An 18,985-nucleotide genomic window follows, 5' to 3' on the forward strand; every position below is an offset into this window, starting at 1 on the left:
ACTGACGCCCAGCCTCTGTGACGTCAACGGTCACATGATCGGCCGGGGCCGTCGCCAGAGCGCCCCGAGCGCGGAGCCGCCGCCGCCCCGCGCCCGCCCTCGGTCCGAGCCCGCTCCCTCCGCGCCCGTCCCTGCCCCCCGACATGGCCCGGGGGCTGCTGGCGGCGGCCGCCCTGCTCGGTAAGGGGGGGACGCGGGCGGCCTGTGCGATCGGCGGGGTGGCGGGGGCGGGTCGCAGCGGCCTGAGGTGGCCCCGGGGCCGGCGGCGCTGGACGCGGCACCTGTAACCGGAGAGCCGCCCGCCCGCCTGCTCCCGGCTGCTGTCGGCCTGCCCGGGTGCTGACTGAGCCGCGGGGGCTCAGAGCTCTTGGGGGGGCCATCCCCCGCGCCGGGCCCCTGTGGCGCCCGGGAGCCTCCGAGGGCCGCCCGGGGTCCGAGGGCGATGAGGGACGGGAGGTGGCGGCGGCCGCGCTGGGCCGCGTTAGAGCCCGGGAACGCCGCTCTGGGCACCTGCGCTGGGTGTCGGGACTGCGCTCCGGGAAGAACCTGGAAACGCGCCTGGAGCACGAGGCATGGAGACGCGGGGGCTACTGATGTCATTGCTAGGGAGCTGCGCTTTTCTATAGGATATGTAGTGTCCCGTTCCTTAATGACTTTCTTCCTGCCCTGTCTTGAGTAAAATATGAAAGGCGTCAGGAATAGAGAGGTTTCAGTGTCGTGATGAGAAGGTTTGTTAAGTCAGCGAGGCTGTTTAACGAGGAAGTGTGTCTTGCTTGTTTGCTGATAACTACCTTGCTTTTGGTTTCTTGTCTTGAAAGCCACATCACACAACGCTAGCAGGTTTCTGAGATGTGGCTTTGGCAGCAAAGGAAACTTGTTCAGCAGCTGGCCAAAATATTTGCCAAAGAGAGTAGCAGTTGAGAATGCTTATCTGCCATCATTTTTGAGCTGGGACAGTCCTTGTGACTCCTGTAACTCCTCTTTCGTAGTGAATATCGTTATCACCATTGACCGGACTTCAGTTTCACTGAGCCCATAAGGTGCCGCTTGCAAAGGGCAGTGAGCAGTTCAAATATCCAGCCCTCGTGAGCCGGTGCAGCAAGCACAGTGATTTACAGTGCTCCTGCTTTTTAGGGCTGCCAGCTGAAGTGTGTGGTTGAACTGGTGTCATAGTGGGAGTTACTTGAATAGTTTGTTTGGTGTAGTTATGGCTCAAATGAAGAATTGCTTTGTAGTTTGCTTTCAAATCAGCTTTTGTGATTTTTATGTGGTACCACAGGTAATACTTTTGGCCTTTGCAGTAGTCTTCCTCTGCTTAATTGGCAGTTACAAACATCATTTGGTGCACCATCTTTGTCGCTTTCTGGCATGTGAGATGTGTTACGTTTCTGCAACTGAGGCAACAGAATAGTTTATTTTACCACAGATTTATTTATTTTGGATTTTTTTTAAAAATTTTATTTACTGATAGTCAGGACTTTGTACCAGTCTAGTAGCTTAGTAGCTGGCTGTTTCTGCATAACTTAATACTACAATCTTGGGGGAAGATCTTGTGGTGTAGATAGAGACCCCTTTCTTGCTAGAGTGTGGGGTTCGGATTGTAGGTGAGGGGAGAAGAATGAGAGATAAAGATAATATATGAGCTGAAGTTTTCAGATATTTGAGCTCATTTGCAGCCTTTTAATCATCTGCGTTAACACTGGTTAGGATAAGGTCATGATCACAGGAGACTGAAAGATTAGTATGGGTGGGGCAGATGTGAAAACTTGTTTGGTGATGCATTGACTTCAGGGCAGCAGAATTTTTTTTCCAACCTGAACACCTCACCATGCCTCACTTAGTGTTTCGGTTTTCTACTTAGATTGAGCAGCAAGCACTAAGCTGAACATTTCATGTGTCAGCATTGAGCATTTTGTAATTAATTTCCTCACTACCATCAAATTTATATATGGAATTAAGAAAACATTTAGGTAGCATATGGTACATGCAGGGAAAGGGAGCTATGGGAAATGGAAGTACCTCCCCTAAACTTAGCTGCTGCTTTTTGAAATACTGAGTAAGATGGTGCTTGTCTGTTGTTGAGCACGATGAGTCAGTTGGGTTGTGTGCCAAAGCCAACAGAGCTGCTCGTGCTCTCTGAGATCTGGAGCACCCATACATTGTTTCATTACTGAAACACAGACACATCAGAGGATGCTTTCCTCTAGATTTAAGGTTAGAATCAGACATGTGTAGTGAATAAGTAATGAAGTGTTTGAGAATTGCAGAAGGGAAAATTAGTTTTTCAAAATAGTGTGATGACATTTCAGAGTCACTGACGTATAATCCACATGTTTCTATTGTGCAATTCAAGTCCAAAGAGGAATTTCAAACCTTACTACCCATGTAGAGATAGTTGAGAAACTTGATAATAAATTCCAGCCAGTGAGAAATCTGGTGCAGAATTGTTTTTTTCGGGTTTGTCATTATTGGGTGTTTGCAACTGAGACCAGTATAACTTGGTTTTCACAAAATCTAACTGCTTTAATGTTGAGCAACTTTGGAAATATTGTTTTACCAAGTGCTGCCCTTGACATAGTGTTTGCTTGATAGCTGCTTGAAGTGTATGGATATGGACAGAGTCTCTAAGGATCTGAATTAGTGTGCCAGTCATCATGTGATAGCTTACTTGGCAGATGACAGAGTGAAGAATTGCCTCTAAGTACCGAGGAACCTGATTCAAAGATTGATACTCTGTTGCAACATTAACTGCTGTTATCTCTGATAAGTCTTTGTAGGTCTCAAAGATAAAAGTTTATTTCTAGCAAAAGGCACACCTTGCTTTTGCTTGTTTCAGCTTCCACAGTTTGTCTTTGCTCTCAAGTCAGCCGTGATTGTTTGGAAATTCCTTGAGAAAGCTTGGTGTTGAAATGGATTTCTTGGTATGTGTTCTCTTAAGCTTGGCAGAAGACACTTTTGGGCATGTAAATGGTGGGAATTACAACAGCCATTTGAACAATCCCTTGAATTATCTTGATTCTATAGTGCATACTTTTAAATCTACCTTATGTTTTGGTAAATCAGGATTCCACAGTTTTTCGGCATCTGACTTCAAGATGGACTAGTGTCCCTTTCAGTCTTAGTATAACAGTTTCTTAACCTTCTCTGTCCCTTGACAGCCCCACTGACTATCAGTACTACTTTTTCTACTGTTAATTCCAAATGTGAGTGTCTCTCCAGTTACAGATCACCCTGGCATTAAGAGTACAGAGTTTAAATGTGCTTCAGCTCTGTGCAGTGGGTACTTGTTCCCTCTCCAGTGTTCAGCCTTGAGCACAGTTGTTCACAGTTAATACGTTTGGTTTTCTTGTATTAAACTTCTGATGGCATCTGTTTTCTTAGCAAGAATTCACTCTGTATGATATGGGAACACCTGTATTCTTACTTTCCTTGACAGGGTTAAGATCTACACTCTAGGACTGGGAGGGTGGTTTTACTCAGGCAGTTACTTTATTTCCAATATCTTCTCCTCTGGGGAAGCTTTCTCTTTAAGTTGCCACACAGTGCTCCTTTCTTCAAAACATTGTTTGGGGCTGGCAGCTGCCTTGAAGAATGTGTGTTAGTTGTGTGGTGTGATACAGCAGCACTAACCAGAGCCAGTGCAAAATGGACTTGTGTGAATGCTGAAAAGGGTTTGGCCAGGGGAGTTCAGCTCTCCCAGTGCACCCGTGCAATCGCTTGCTGTAGAGCTATGCCAAGACTTCCTTCCTTTAGATAGGAAGCCATAAAGGAGTTTCATGTGACTAAGCTTGATGCAGTTGTGCAATTCTCTGGTCAAATGGTAAGTGTATGGCTGTTAGATTGCCTTTCCTTTCTAATGCTTTTGTACTTGTATAATTTGGTTTATAAAGACAGGAGTTATTAATCTGCAAACTGAAATGGAAAAACAAAATGTTTACTGCCTTAATTGAAGTCAACAATATCAAAACCATAATCTGAGATTACATGAATTTGTCTCTTGGTTGGCGAGGATGCATATTCTGGGCTGGATCAGGAACTTGATGTAATCAGGTGCTGCACCTGCTCAAGTGCAGCAAGTTCTCTTATCTTTGAATTAAGCTGTGTTCTCCCTTTCCCCACCACAGTGTGGGTATTCAAGTGAGTCCAGCCTTGTCTTTTCCTGCCAGCTTTCCAGGTAGCCAGCATTCAGTCTCATGTGTCTGTTGGTGAAAGGTAAGTATAACTCATTATTTTATGGAGACCATCTTGCCTCTTGCAAAGTTTTGTACATCAAGCCTGTCACGGGATTTTCCTGCTTTCAGTTGTTCCTGTCTTTCTGTATTATCCCAAGGTGGTATAGGTTCTGAATCCTAAGGAAGTGATCTTGACTTGGTCTTCTGATACAGGACTTGGACCTGGTGTCCCTCTGGGAGTGGTGCATATGTTGGAAGACAGAACTTTGTAGAAGAGTGTAACTCCTTGGGGATTTTTCCATTCTATTCCCTGGCATAGATTTAGGAGTTAAAAGTGGTGACTGAAATTACCACTGTTCACAAAATGGCACTGAGATGACAGGATCATTCTGAACCATCAGAATGAGTAAATTACCGGGCAGTTTGGTTAACATGTACAATAGAAAATAAACCTTCTTTCGATAATAACCAGCATTTCTTATCTCCTTGGATGAATGCCCCACAGATAGCAGTGTTCACTGTGTTTGTCATCAGAACACCTGGGCAAAGGTGCAAGGCAACACATCAGTGCTGCAGCTCCGGTACAGGATGATTATTCAGGGCTGGTATCCCTTACCCCAGAGTGCTGCTGTGCAGCATTTCCAGGGTGGGCTGGAGCTGAGGAGAGTCCATGGGTGTGACCAGGCTGTGGGATACTCTGAACCCCGTCATAGCACATCCCAGGAGCTGGCAGCTGTGCTGTGCTGCAGCCATGGTTTTCCTCCTGAATGCTATAGGCCATGGTTTTCCTCCTGAACATTGCAGGCAGTCCCATCCACCAGATATCTGTGTGGCTTAAAGTACTGATGATATGGGATGTGTGCCCAGGTGGTTTGGATGACTTGTTCCCCTTTATCCCAAGAGGAAGAACAATGCTAAAGAAGTTTTTACTTATGCAGGAAACATGACTATAGTAATAAACCCCAGATTATACAGAAGTAGCTTTTGGTTTTTCCTTATTGTCAGTGTTTCATGTTTCTAATAAAAACTGGAGGCAAAGTAAATCATTAACTGTAGTAACTGATGTCCTCTTTGCAAGCAGATGGTGTACACAGTTGCCATTAAATATGCTTGGTTTTCTAGTACACAACAACCATTTGTCTATCTCCCTTAGTAGGTTTCCATTATATGGGAGAGTAAATCAGGGTAGCTGTGTTTGACTAACCGGATTTCAGTTATAAAAAGGCTGAAACCTGAAAGCATGTGCTAGATTGTTTTGTTAGCTTTGTAGTGTCCAGCTTAAAACAAACAACTTTATGAGGTGGATTTCTTTAAGATAAATTGTTAGACAATCAAGGAAGTATTTGTTTTGTTTGACTTAGCTATTTTATCTCAGATTGTTAATATACTTTGGGTTTTCTTGAGGTAGGTATGTTAGATAAAGAAGGATGCTGGATTTTATTCAAGCAAGATCTCTAGCTGTTGCTTTAACAGTTACCTTAAGTGTTTTCTTGCATGTGGCTATTTCTTCATTGCAGAAATGAGGTATGAAGGGAGAGATTGTCTTATGATTTTCAGTTGAAAGTATGCAGCTAGAATAAATATTATAAGCAGTCTTTTGTTGGAATTTACTGGAATACAAAGGAAGCATCTGAACCAAGTGAAATTTCTTTGTACATTTTTAGTAATTCCTTTACTAGATATCCACAATGTAGTGCTTCCAGCCAAATGATAATGAACCTAACAAAACTTACTTTTTGCTATTGAAAGGTCTTGGACTGCTTCATTTAGATCTGAAGTCCTGCACTTGCTGTACCACGGATAGTTGTCATAGAGGGCTCTGCAGTTTATTAAGAGGAACATTTAAAGCCTGAACTTAAGAATCTGGAGGTTGTATCAGTTTTTGTGTTTAACTACAAAGAATGGTATTATTATGAGATGTACAAATAATATTCTCAACTTGTAGATATGCTCTGAATATTCTCAACTTGTAGATATGCCCTGATAGAATTAAGCAATACATTATGTAACTTTATTAGAAATATTCCCAGGATGGATTGATTCAACATCAGTTTGCTTTTCTGTAGTCTTGACATTTTGACTGTAGGCTTGTAGTGTTTGTAGGCTGGTGATGATTCATGCATTAATCACTACTGACGCTGAAACTGCCTTTATAAAACTCAACAGCTGCTTTCCTGCGAGCTGTTCCTGTGCCCTTAAACTGGCTGGAGCAGACAGTAGGCGGGACCTTCTTTCCTTCAGTGTCTTGATTTGTTCTTCAGTGCTTTTTTTCCAATTTTTCTTTGCTCCTGTGTCCCATACATTTCACTTGGTTTCATCGACATTCCTTCAGGACCTTGGGAGCAGATGATGCTGCAGCTCAGTTCTGTCTGATCACCATGCCTGTGAGTGTTGCCTTACTTGCAGTGAAACAGCTCTCACCACTCCACCAAGGACACTCAGTGTCTCGTGCTGGATGCGTCTGTCTCATCACTGAAACTGCAAATCCAGCAGCTGCTGAATAGTTCTTAAGGAGGACTGGGGTTTTATAGCATTTGTTCCACACTAATGAAATCAGGATTCATGTAATGATATGACTTTAACCTTACAAAAATCTAGTAGTTATGCAGGTGTTACTATTTAATGTTTATTCATGCCCCTGGTTCTTTATTACTTAAACTTGCTGAGGGTGATTTATCAGCTCTTCATTACCAGAATTTGTCTTCCATTTGATGCTTTCTGGTACCTCTGCGTTGTCTGTTGTTCTCCGAATCATTTGTAATGGACAGGTCAGTCATGTTTTCATTTAGGCCAGCAACATTTTTCTTGTTTTCAGTCTTTTCTTCCCCCTGCATTTCTTTTAAAAATTATTTTTCTTTCATTCTTTTAGTCAGTTACTTCATTCTTTTTAGCTCTAAAATTGCTAAGATTTTAATAGCTATCAGACAAGGGAGTCTGCATGCACACTGAAGGTTTTCATTCTAGCACATTTTTCAGTCATAGTGTTAGTTCAAGGAGCAATGGATTCTTATTCCCTGCCTCAGCTCTTTTCTGTGCTGTGCTAGAAGTCTTCAGGAGGGTGTAAGCAGCTTGCTTTGGAGAAAAGCAGTGCTTGCATGAAATGTAAACAAGTTCCAGATGTAAATGCAAATTGAAACTTCCATGTGGATGAACATGTTTCTGATACTGCTCTAATTGCAGTAAATAACATTTCTTTGGGAATATGTTGTCCTTAATGAACATTTTATGCTGGACATAAAGGCAAAGGTAGGACAGGTTTCGTTTGAAATAAGTTTTCTATGCTGTCTGTTCTTAAGCATTTTCTTTCTTCTGTCTATCTCTGATTTCAAGTCTGGACTCTCAAAAAATAGATAAAGTTGAATGAATTCCAGTTTCATCTTTGCCCTCCTTGGTGCTGGGAGAAGATGTGATGTTGCTAAGGGGAAGGCAACAAGGGAAAATGCTTGCTGGGTGCCAGAGAAATAGTTTCCAATGTGTTCCTGCAACTGCTGTGCCTTCTGCTGAAGTCCAGCTGACCAAAGTCCAATTTTTCCTAATAATTTTCTTTGTACAATTGTACGCACCATAGTTTTGCAGTGAAAAGTTTTAAGATTTGTTTTTTGAAAACTTCTCAGGGAGGGAAGCTAGCTAATGGATAATCCCTCATCTGGATCTCTTTGCTGTTATCAGCAGTTGAATGGATTAGCATGTTTGACTCCTTAAAGCTTATTTGCTTGTGATAATGGCTTATGTCTTGCAGCTGTTTTTTTATCAGGTTTTCTGCAAGACTGAAGTTGTTGCAAATGCAAACTGATAGTGCTAGCATGAAGATGGTTCACACTTTTTGCAGTGAGGTTCACTTGGTGGGGGTGGTGGTGACAAACTGAGAATCTGAAAAATAAAAGATTCTAAAATAAAGAACTGGTCAGGTGCAGGAGCACTGTCAGGTATCCATTGCCACAAATGAAAGAGGAGATAACCAGCTTTCCAGCTGTTTCCAGCCTGCCACAGTGTGTCCCCTGTGTGAAGCTTTGTTGGCAGTGGGCACTGGTCCCACTGGTGCCAGTCCATGCTGCCATCAGAAGGATGGCTGTGTGCTCCCCTTGCTGCGTGTTCTTGCCCTGTTAAGTCAGTACTTTGGGCAGTTGTACTCAGCATGCTCTGAGAGTAGAGGCTGGAATCGAGCAAGGGGCAGAAAGGCTTTTCTCTGCTTTTCTCAGCAGCTCAGTCTGAATTTAGCTTAAACCAGTCAGGAAAACATAACCTCAGTGTGTGTCAAGGTCTTGGCTTCCTCCTCAAGTGTGGAGAGCATGAGGACAGTAAAGAGAAGTTCTCCTGGCAATGGTAGCATGCTCTATCACGCTATTTTTGGCAGTGCCTTCAAAACATCTGCAGTCCATCTAGGCTTTCTAAATGCTGCATTCAGTGCATGTGCAGCTGAGTGTCCTGGTACAGCAGGAGTGAAGGCTGCATGCTGTGCTGTGGGGGGAAGGCAGAGTGTTGGAGGCATGCAGGATCAAATAAGCTAAGCCAGGTCTGGCTGAAGATAGTAAAATGGTTGCTGTGTGCAGAGAACACTGAAGCTGCCTTGAACACTATGACTGGTGTTTATTGCATGTCTTTCTTATCTCTTAGGAACCAGAATGTCAACAGTTTTGGTTTGGGTGGCTTTGCAGTTTTATAAATGAGGTGTTTAATTTGTCCTCTGTTTCTTAGTGATGTTGAAGCTAATCTAGAGACTGTTAATGCCCAAATTTCCAAACTCAACTCATGCTAAAGTTTTACTCCTAAAATGTACAGTTGTACATATTTGGGATTAAAAATGCAAATTAATGTGACACTAAGTTAACCACTTTTTATTTTTATCAGGCTTTTTACAGGCTTGCTCTTCATTTGAAGTGAAAGATTCAAGTGGTAAGGTCTGCATAATTGCTGATTTGACCGTAGCCTTCTCAGTGGAATACAAAACCAGTGTGCAAAAAGAGGTAAGAGCAGTGAGTATCTGACTGCTTGTCATTTATTAGTCTTTTTAGTATTTATAAAATATGTGGTATCTTTGCACGTGTGCAGTATTTAAACTTTCTCTGATATCTTTGCATGAAAAACTGCTTCAACAAAGATTTTTACTCTCCCAGTCAAGTTGCATCAGCTTTTCTTTATTATGGATGCTTCTAATTAAACAGCAAGGTTGAGGCTGCCTGAAACAATCACAAACAAAACATGTGCAGTTACTTTTGTGACTGAAATTCCACACCTGTCCTGTTGATAACTAAAATGGCTTTCACTGGAACTGTAAAGGCAAAAACACTACGTGTTTTGTTTTGGTAACTTGGTCACACTCAGGTGGATTAAATCTGAACTGAAACATAGCTTTAAACTTTTTAAACTCCAGAAATCTGTGACCTTCTTACTTGGCAAATCTCTAGATTTCAGTGTATCTACAAACTAGTGCAGTGCTTACAAATTTTTCCATATTAACAGCAAAAGCTTGGTAATGGAAAATTAAGAATTTACCTTAACAAATAAGTTTTGGGATTTTTTGTATCTTCACTACTGAATCGGAATTAGGGATTATTTATAGTCTTATTGCAGTTTTGTGTTGTTGATTTTTTTTTCCTAGCTGTCAGTGTAATACAAGGTTAAAAAATCCTACTACTTTACCAGTGGTGCACTTGCTAGGTGTGATTTGAACTGAGCCTTATATTGTATAATCCATGTTTTCAGTGGTGCTGATGGTCTGAAATCCTGCTGATACTGGTATATGTGTTTGCATTCAGAACTGACTTCTTTCATAACATTCTTTTGTCTGTTTCTTATTGTAAGCAGTAAGCTCAAAACTTCGCAGTAAATGTTGTATTGGTCTTCAGTTATCACATTTCTTCACAATGTGTAATAAACTCAAAGTATTACAGCCAAGCTACATGGGATGTACCATTCACTTTTGTTCTTGCTCAGTTGTTCTACAAGAAGCAGAGCTTAAATTCTCCCATTTTTCACATGTCCAGAGTTTGCCAGATTTGATTCTTGTAGTACAGAAGTACCTGCAAATTCATATTGCTGGTTTAGAAGGAAGAAAAGTCTAAGAGATGCTGTGAGTATGTACTGTTTAGTCCTCCAGGTTCAGAGAGCAGGATTCTCAAACTTCAATGCCAGTAATATGCTGCTTGCTGTATACTGGTATATAAGTAGACATCTTATATATAATGTCTGCTGTTTGTTAGTAACAGCTTCACAGGATATTTTAAAAGCTGTGAGGAAAAGCTTACGTGTTTTATTTTCTGCCCCACAGTTTGTACACTTTTTTCTTCCGCAAAATGCTTCAGTAGACTCACAGAGCTCATGTGGTAAAGATAATGCATCTCATCCAGTTCTGGTGTTGGATTTTGGAGCAGGACATTCGTTAAGCCTGAATTTCTCAGAATCTGCAGACAAGTACCAAGTTGAAGAGTTAGTTTTCCACTACAATCTGTCAGATGCAACTTTATTCCCAAATTCAACTACAGGTAAAATAAAAACTTACTGTTGTTACTGTAAAACCCTTCCAGATATAATACTAGGTCCTTTCTTTGAATACTGGTACATACTAATGCAATGTATTTTTTTACAGGAGGTGTGAAGACTGTATCACATAAAAGTATCATGCAGGCACACGTGGGCACAAAATACAGATGCATCAACTCCAAGCACATCAATATGAAGAATGCAAATGTTACTTTTAGCAATGTCACTTTGGAAGCCTATCTCACAAATGGCACTTTCAGTGTGAACAGTAAGTATCTTGTAACAGAAAATGAACTTGATGAGCTAATATTTCAAATAATAGGTTATTTCTTTTTAAGTCCTCACTAATCATATTTAAGGTGAGTACTGGATCTAAAACTCTGACAGCAGCATCTTTTGAAATGAATGGACTTGCCTCAGGTTTTCTCTGTAGGATGTCAGAATCTGTGCCTAGGGGATAGTGCCCTGAGTTCCCATGGGTATTTTACTGGCTCTTCATGAGTATGGATGTTGAACACATGCTGCAGTAGGTTGAGTGGGCACATGGCCAAAATCCTAGTTTAAGAAGTACATGATAACTTCCAAGCATTATGGCTCTACCAAAGTAATTTGAACTAGTTACTCTGTGCTCTGGGCAAAATTAGTGAAATAATGGCAGACAGTAGAGAATTGGTCTGTAGAGAGGAGAAACTACATCTTCCTACAGGAGGTTTAATGTCAGTTGTAAAAGTCAGGTTTTTCTCCTTCGGGGACAATCACAAAGTCAGGTTTTTATCCTGATTGTTTGTATTGAAAAGTAGTGTGGAATTTAGTTCAAATTATTGAAGGCTAATCATGTCCTTTGCTTTTGTGGCAGCAGTCTTCAAGCTTTATACAAAAGAGCTGTATAAACCGATCACCCATACTGTCTTAAGGAGTGATAAGTCTTTGCCTTACTTTTAGAGTCTTCATTTTCCCTGGGATGTAGAAATTTCCTTCAGTTGTTCATCCCATTTATGCACCTGCTAAGTTGAAACAAATATTAAAAACTAGGGTAACCATGGAATGGTTACAGTGAACAAGTGCCTTCTACTGGAGTATCTCCACCTTGTCCCATTTCTGTGAAAAATACCTTGCCTGATGCATGATAATAGTGGCATTGACTTTTTTTTATGGCTGCTTCACATGACTGGCTCTGATTTGTATGTATCATTCCCTTGATCAAACTTTTCCATTCAGTGAACTAGTTTGCAGTTAAGATGTGTACCTACATTTATGCTTAAAAAAATCCACACCAAATTCTAATTTCTATTACTGCAGTCTTCAGAACTAGTTTTTTTTAAATTATGGAACTTTGATCTGATTGTTTTAGCAGTTAAGTATGATAAGTGTTTATCAGCAGGTTTAACATAAGATATGATACTGGGAAAAGCTGATTTTTGCTTCTACAAAACTTCAGTGAAATCTCCCTACTGTGTAATACTTTTCTTTTTAAGACATTAAGATCTTCTTTTATGTAATCCTCTGGTTCCATTATTGTAGGCTTGTGCCTTCCCCTGTCCCTTAGGCAGCTAGTTATCGATAAACTTCAGATCTGGAATTTTTCCTTAATGTTTTTCTTTTCTCTGCAAATCTTTAATGAAAGGATATTTCTGCCAGTGATTGGTACAAGGCTCACTGAAGGGAAGAAGGGTCAATATTCAGTGCATCTGCATAACTGGAAATTGTGACTTCTGTCAGTGTACTAGAAGTTAGTGACTGAGGGGATGGTAGTGGTTATCTGCAGCTCTGAAAGGACACATCCTTTTCCTCTGTGTTGGTAGTTTTGCCAGCTGCTTTCCTCTAATTGTCAATAAAAGACATAAGGATTTGTCTTATCTTTTGATCTGTCCTGAAGAGCTACTAGAAACTGCTCTAAATCAGTTCAGTAAAAATAATGTATCAAAACTCCAACTAGGCTAAACTTCCACTCAATGTGATTTGGTTGTTTCCATCTGTGCCAAGTTAAAGAAGAGCCTCTGTGTGTTGAGGTCTTGCAGATAGAGGGTAATTCTCCATTGAAGTGCCCAGAAAGATGCTTTTTGGTTTGTTAGGAAATTATTGCATTTTGGGATCAGACCAGTATCAGTCTATAAAATACAGGATCACTCCTCCTTCATCCACCTTCATTCTGCTCTTGGACTTTCCAGGAGTGGAGTAGAAATAGGAAAGCATGCTATGTTGGAGTGTGTGTGACTTCAGACAGCGTGATTAGAGTTCTTCTCTCTGAGCCATAATCAAAAATTAAGCTGCTTAAACTGTTTAAGGCTATTTATTAGTTGTCTTGTATCTATGAAATACGTATGCATTAAATTTTAGAAGTAGGCCCTTTGAGTGAGAGTTGATTGTTGCTGCAGTTGCTGTTGTCCTTAAAAAGTTGCAAGTTGTTATCCCTGGCATGTGGAGATGACCTTGGCTTGGAACATGGAAGTCTCTACTTTAGTAATGTCTTTGTTATGACCTTTGGTTTTGGCTTAGATGTTCAATGCAGGAACCTTCTTGGCTCCCAGATCAAGTTAAGATCTTGCTGCCACATGTTTCCAAGTAGTCTGGCAAATAAATCAGTGTCACTGTTCCCTTGGAAGTTGCTGCTGGATTGGGTGAAAAGAGAAGGTGAACTTGCACACCTTCACAGCCTTGTTAACCCCGTGGAGGATAGCTCCTCATGCAGGACTGAAGGGAGGATGGATGTGAGGGGATACAGCAGAAAACTTGGCATGAGAAGCAGTGTCTTAGAATCCTCCTGTTAAGGACAGAAGAGCCAGAGCAATATATTAAGGCTTCTCTGGTTATTGCCAGAATAACGAGAGTGAAGGGAAGGAGAATACATCTGGGAGACCACTTTGAACAGTGAGCAGAACTGTTCCTCTGCTTTTCCCACATGAGTGCCCAGAGTGTGTGATAGGGATCCCAGCCTGCCTGTGAACAGGCAGCAGGAACACTAGGACAGCAGGAATGCTGGGTCTGTCAGATTCACCCTGACCTGATGGCAAAGTGAAATGATGGATGTGAATGAAAGCGGATGTGTGGTCCCCATTAATTTCAGTAAATTACCAGCAGAGGTGTAATTTTCTCATGCCATGCTTTAAAAGGGTCTCAGACTTTGCAACAAGACTTTAGGTAATGCTTTATTGTTGTGTTTCTGAGCTTTTATTATCTTTTATTAGGAAAAAAGCTACTTGAAATTGTGTTGTCCTTTCCCTCGAGGATTAAAAAGGTAGATCATCCACAGCTTCATTTTGTTTGGTAATGACTGTTTTCCTTTCTCTGCAGAGACAGAATGTGCTGAAGATATGGTCTCTACTACTACTATGGCGCCTACAACTCCTAAACAGACTACTGGCCAGGTTCCTACAGCTGGCCCAACACCAACATCATCCCCCCAAAATCCTACAGTTGGTAAATACAATGTGACTGGTCCAAATGGAACCTGTGTACTGGCCTACATGGGCTTACAGCTTAATATCACCTATCCAAAAAAAGATGAAAAGGTACATTTTGATTTTTGTTTCTTCAAAACCTTCAGATTTCTTCTTTGGGGAAGACTTGGTAAATTATTATAAGCTAACCTTTTTCTTTTAGAAGCCCAGGTGTTTGTGTTCATCCGTCATTATCCTCTATTTGAATTGCTTAACCTGGTCTGGACTAGTGACATTCCAAACACTTGTACTGAAAGTGGTTCTTAAGGATTATTCCATTCACTAAAACCAGCATTAAACTTGTCTGTTGAATCCAGGAAGTGTATATATGGTCATTTAAGAGAAGTAGTAAAAATTACCAAGATATGACTAGGGGAATCCTGTTATCAAAATTGCAATCAAAACAAGATTTTTAAACTGCTAAATACAGAAATTTGGCCTGAGGTATAGAAAGAGTGAGTGACTAGTAGAAGGGAAAATTACTACTGTAAAACTGGACAGGCTTCTGACTTAATTACCCTCCAGCCAGCACTGGAGACATTTGGGTTTGACTTTGATGCTTAAATGCTTTTATAGTATTTTTAAAAAGAGAGAAAAAATACAAGGTTTATGTAAGATCCAGCCCTGGCACAAATTCCCTCCACTGTTGGTGCAGAGCCTGGCTTGCCAGCCCTATGGACAAACCCAGAGTCCTAAAAGGACCGTTGAATCCCCCCAACAGGAAACAGTGGTTTGCAAAAGAAGCTACTGCATTTATTTATGATGTTGATGACTGAAAGGTAAAATCATGATCACTTATAGCTGGTGTGTGGCTGTACAGTGGCTTGTTGTGATGGTAACTGTGTTTTGGCCACCTTAATTGTGTGAAATTCCCTGATTCTGGTGTTCTGCTTTTGGTGGAACAGCTGATTTCTAGTGTAATGACCAATGAGGAGGTGGCAGTAGGTTTTCTGGTCACACGAGGATCAGCTAAGAGCTACTGAAAGGGTTTCTATTTAATTGTTTGGCAAGTGGCATTTAACCCACAGCCTTCTGCAGATGCAAGACAGTATAAAATCATAAACCATGGACAAAACTAAAACATTTTGAACTGAAATGACATACAAGATGATGTGCTGACAGGTGGTCCCCTTAATTGCTTCCTTATGTCAAATCAGTATTTTATAGCATCTTGCCCTCTGTGTGATGTGGTGGTTCTTGATGTTTTTTCTTATGCTACAAGGACCAAAGCAGTTTATGTGGAGAAAGCAGTTGAGTTCTTGCCTGCAGCCAGTCAGGGCTGCAGAAAGCTTTGTTTGATGAGCCCTTAGTTGTGTGTCAGCCTGGTATCTCAGGTGCAGCCTGCATACGTCTGCCCTGGGGTCTGGAACAAACACAACACTGTAGGCACCAGACACGAGCCAGCCACACCTCAGCTGAGTGGAAGGTGTTGTGCTCAGTCTCTTCAAGTGTCATAATTGTTCCTCTTCTCTTACAGATGGGTTTGGATTTGCTGAATTTCGTACCACATAATACAACTTCTTCTGGGAGATGTGACAATACATCTGCCTCGTTGAACCTGACTTTTGAGAAAACGAGGGTTATCTTCCAGTTTGCCTTGGTAAGAATCTCTGCACCAAGTGTGTAGGGTCTGCAGCACTTCCCATGTGGGAAAACTAGCTGGGGCAAGGACAACAGGAAAAAAGACAGCTACAAAGAGAGTGACTAGTTCCTTTGGTTTTAATGCTAGGATTTAGTGGGTTTTATGCTTGGTTACTATTGTGTGAAAAGAATGTGTTTGTGTATATATGCACACATACATATGTGTACACAGAAAAGTATTTTGTTTGGAGTGGGAACTTCCTTGAAGATTATGTTGCTTACTCTTTAAGGCTTCTTGCTGAAACAGAGCAGCCTGTGACAAGGGGGCATCTAATCTAATATTAAGCCTGGAGCTGGATTTAAGTTCTCAATAATATTCTGTGTACTGACCAAAGGCCAAGTGTGCTTGTCTTCTGGTCTCCTATGATGGTTGGGAATCCTGTTTCCCACAGCCCTGCCCCAGGTGCTGTATTGGAGCTGCATACCTTTGAGGACTGAATCCACTGTTTGTCAAAGCTTCATGCTCCTTTTTATGCTGATCACGTTGAGCTGTTGCTATTAAATGACTCTACAGCTCTGTGGGGTACCAAATTCACTGCAAATAGGCTGCTTAAGCAATGGGTGGGACTATGCCTGCAGTGTGGAAGTCAAGTCAACAGTTTGGGGGTGTCAAGGCCTCCTTTCTCTGGCTCTTTGCCCTCTAACAAAATAATCTTCCTTAAGGTGCATACTTTCTGTAGCTTTTCTCTCCTAAAGTCCAACTAAACACCTCCTCTGGATGCTAATCCCATTTGTGGTCTACATTTTACAAACCTTTCTCAAAATGCATGCAGATTGGAACCTGAACAGCTTATGTTGTACATCATCATCCTAAATGACAAGTACTGATTTGTTGTTTTTGGGGATTTTTTTTAAGAATGCAAGTGCTGAAAAATTCTTCCTGCAAGGTGTGAGTGTCAGCACAACCCTGCCTTCTGAAGCAAAAAGTAAGGACTTTAAAAAAATCTACTCTCTGTGACTACTTTAAATATTAAGGGTAGCCTACATTAAATAATGCATGAGAAATGTTGGGGATGAGTGTATCAAATTGTGGCTCTATGAGCTTATAGCTTCTGCTCTTCAGATTCATATAATTAATAAGAGTTTCTCTTAATAAGAGATTAATAACAGTTTCTCTTACACAGATCCAAAATTTGAAGCATCAAACAACAGTATGAGTGACCTGAGAGCTTCAGTAGGGAACTCCTACAAGTGCAGTTCTGAGGAGACTCTGCAGGTCTCGGACCAAGCCCTTCTCAATGTATTTAATGTTCAGGTCCAGATTTTCAAGATTGATGGAGACAAATTTGGGCCAGGTAAGAGGTTTGCATTTGGCAGCCCCTGTCAAATCCAAGATTTGTGAAGTATACTTGGATATAAATACAACATACTGTAGTCAAATGTCAGCTTGTGGGTGCTATGCTTAGCCTCTGCATGCCCCACTACAGATGATGTGGGGGCTGATTAAGATGCCCAAGTTGAGGCTAGTGGGAGAAGTATGTAAAAAGCTGTGAAACAATTTGGACTTGTTCCTGATGGTCCAGAGAAGAGTTAAGGAAGGGGCTACCTTTCCCTCCAAACTGTGTGCAGACAGTTGTGTGAAGGGGGCAAACCTGTCCCTTGTGACTATGATGAAAGCAAAATAACTGTGGGAGGGGTCATGTGGATATTTATGATGGCTAAATTTGTGTATAGCTAACAGCTCTTGAGGAGGAAACAATCAGTATAATCTCCATATTTTGTATACAGCTGGTGCTAGAAAGACTTCATCCTGAATGATCATAGTTAGTGGACCTGGCTTCCTTTTCATTGTTGACAAGCTAGCTGAGCCAGTTTTATTGACATGCTGAGAGTAGAATGCTGAAGTTCTGGATGTAGCCATCTGTTTGTGCACTAGCACCTAACATGGATCTTTTTCTCTCTCTTCAGTGGAAGAATGTCAACTGGATGAAAATAACATGCTGATCCCTATAATAGTTGGTGCAGCCCTTGCTGGTCTTGTTCTGATTGTCTTGATTGCTTACCTGATTGGCAGAAAGAGGAGCCATGCTGGATATCAAACAATTTAATTACTTGCACTAAAATCCAGCATAGATGAAAAGCAATTGCAAGAGGCTGGGGGAAAAAATCCCCCTACATTTCCCCTGAACTGGTTGATATTGTAAGGTAACATCTTTTCTTGCAATTTGCTTCTTTAAAGTCTGCTTTATTAAATGTGAAATCATCTTGCAGCATTTAACTATGCACAAAAATAACTTCTGAAGATTCTGGTGTTTAATTTTGCTAACTAGTTTTAATATTTACCCACTTAGAAACAAGCTAAAAGTTTTTAAGGGTGCTTTTTTGGAATTGGCTAAGATTATGTCAGCTACAGATTCCAGAGAGGGATGTTGCTAACTCTGACTCAATTTCAGAACTCTTAACAAAGGGAAAAGGTTCATTATTTGCACCGCCGCCATTGAGCGATGATGTTAAGTATACTTACTGATGATGCATTTGAAAAAAATTTTAGTAACAACTGACAAAATTGAAATCTAAAATCTGAACTTCACCTTGTCTCTTAGGTGTGTATTTTTTACTAAGCTTTAAACTCAATGCCTGGCACATGCAGGGTGTGAACGACGCAATACTCAAACCTTACAGGAACTCTTTATGATTGGACAACTCCCCTGTTTGATATTTTTGATGCTATGCCAGCTTGTTAGGAGCTGGTACTTTTTTAAAATGGGTGTTATTTTTATTTACTTTTTTTTGTAAAGTTATTTCAGTCTGGTCTGTTGGAAGGTTCAGAGAGATCCTGTTACTGCACACGTGTACAATATAGATCTCAATCTGCTGATTCTATTGCTTTAAACTTGGCTGGGGGGTTGTACACTTTAAGGATCAGTTCTTATGTATGCATTGCCTGTAACAATGCTAATAAAGACACTTTTTTTTCTGTATTTCTTAGTATTGCTGATCACTCTTGTTGACGACTGAAGTCATGGTTTGGCAATACTTGGGAAGCTTGAGACAAGCATTAGTGTGAAGTTAAACAAGTGCTTAAGTTTTTTCTTTGTGGCACAAAGGAAAACTTTAATCTGTGTGTGTGTGTTGGAATCGGGTTCGTTTTGCACTTCGTGTTTGGAAACAAGGAAAGCTATGTGTTGGTAACCTGAGACCTGGAGGAGTTAACTCTAAACTGTCACTTCTGAGACGTGTCTCTGTACCAGTCTGCCTGCCTGAGCCTCACTTTCTGACAGTGCCGCTAAGGTTCTTAGTGTAAGGACTGTGTCA

The 18,985-nt window shown here is 41.1% G+C and overlaps 1 protein-coding gene across 2 annotated transcripts; it reads left to right on the forward strand.

Annotated features, from left to right (window-relative positions):
- Nucleotides 1-47: 47 nt before the first annotated feature.
- On the forward strand, nt 48-18,652 carry LAMP1 (lysosomal associated membrane protein 1). Of its 2 annotated transcripts, none has more exons than XM_030954900.1 (9): nt 48-180; nt 9,021-9,145; nt 10,441-10,654; nt 10,759-10,920; nt 13,944-14,161; nt 15,567-15,689; nt 16,587-16,656; nt 16,855-17,025; nt 17,639-18,652. In XM_030954900.1, exons 1-9 carry the CDS (start codon nt 144-146, stop codon nt 17,776-17,778), a joined length of 1,260 nt encoding a protein of 419 aa, XP_030810760.1. In that variant the 5' UTR covers nt 48-143; the 3' UTR covers nt 17,779-18,652. The 2 variants fall into 2 exon arrangements, with proteins under 2 accessions (XP_030810760.1, XP_030810765.1); XM_030954905.1 differs by having other exon boundaries at nt 9,021-9,136.
- The last annotated feature ends 333 nt before the right edge of the window (nt 18,653-18,985 follow it).

The sequence above is a fragment of the Camarhynchus parvulus genome, chromosome 1, assembly GCF_901933205.1.
Source record: "Camarhynchus parvulus chromosome 1, STF_HiC, whole genome shotgun sequence".
Taxonomy (NCBI): Eukaryota; Metazoa; Chordata; class Aves; order Passeriformes; family Thraupidae; genus Camarhynchus; species Camarhynchus parvulus.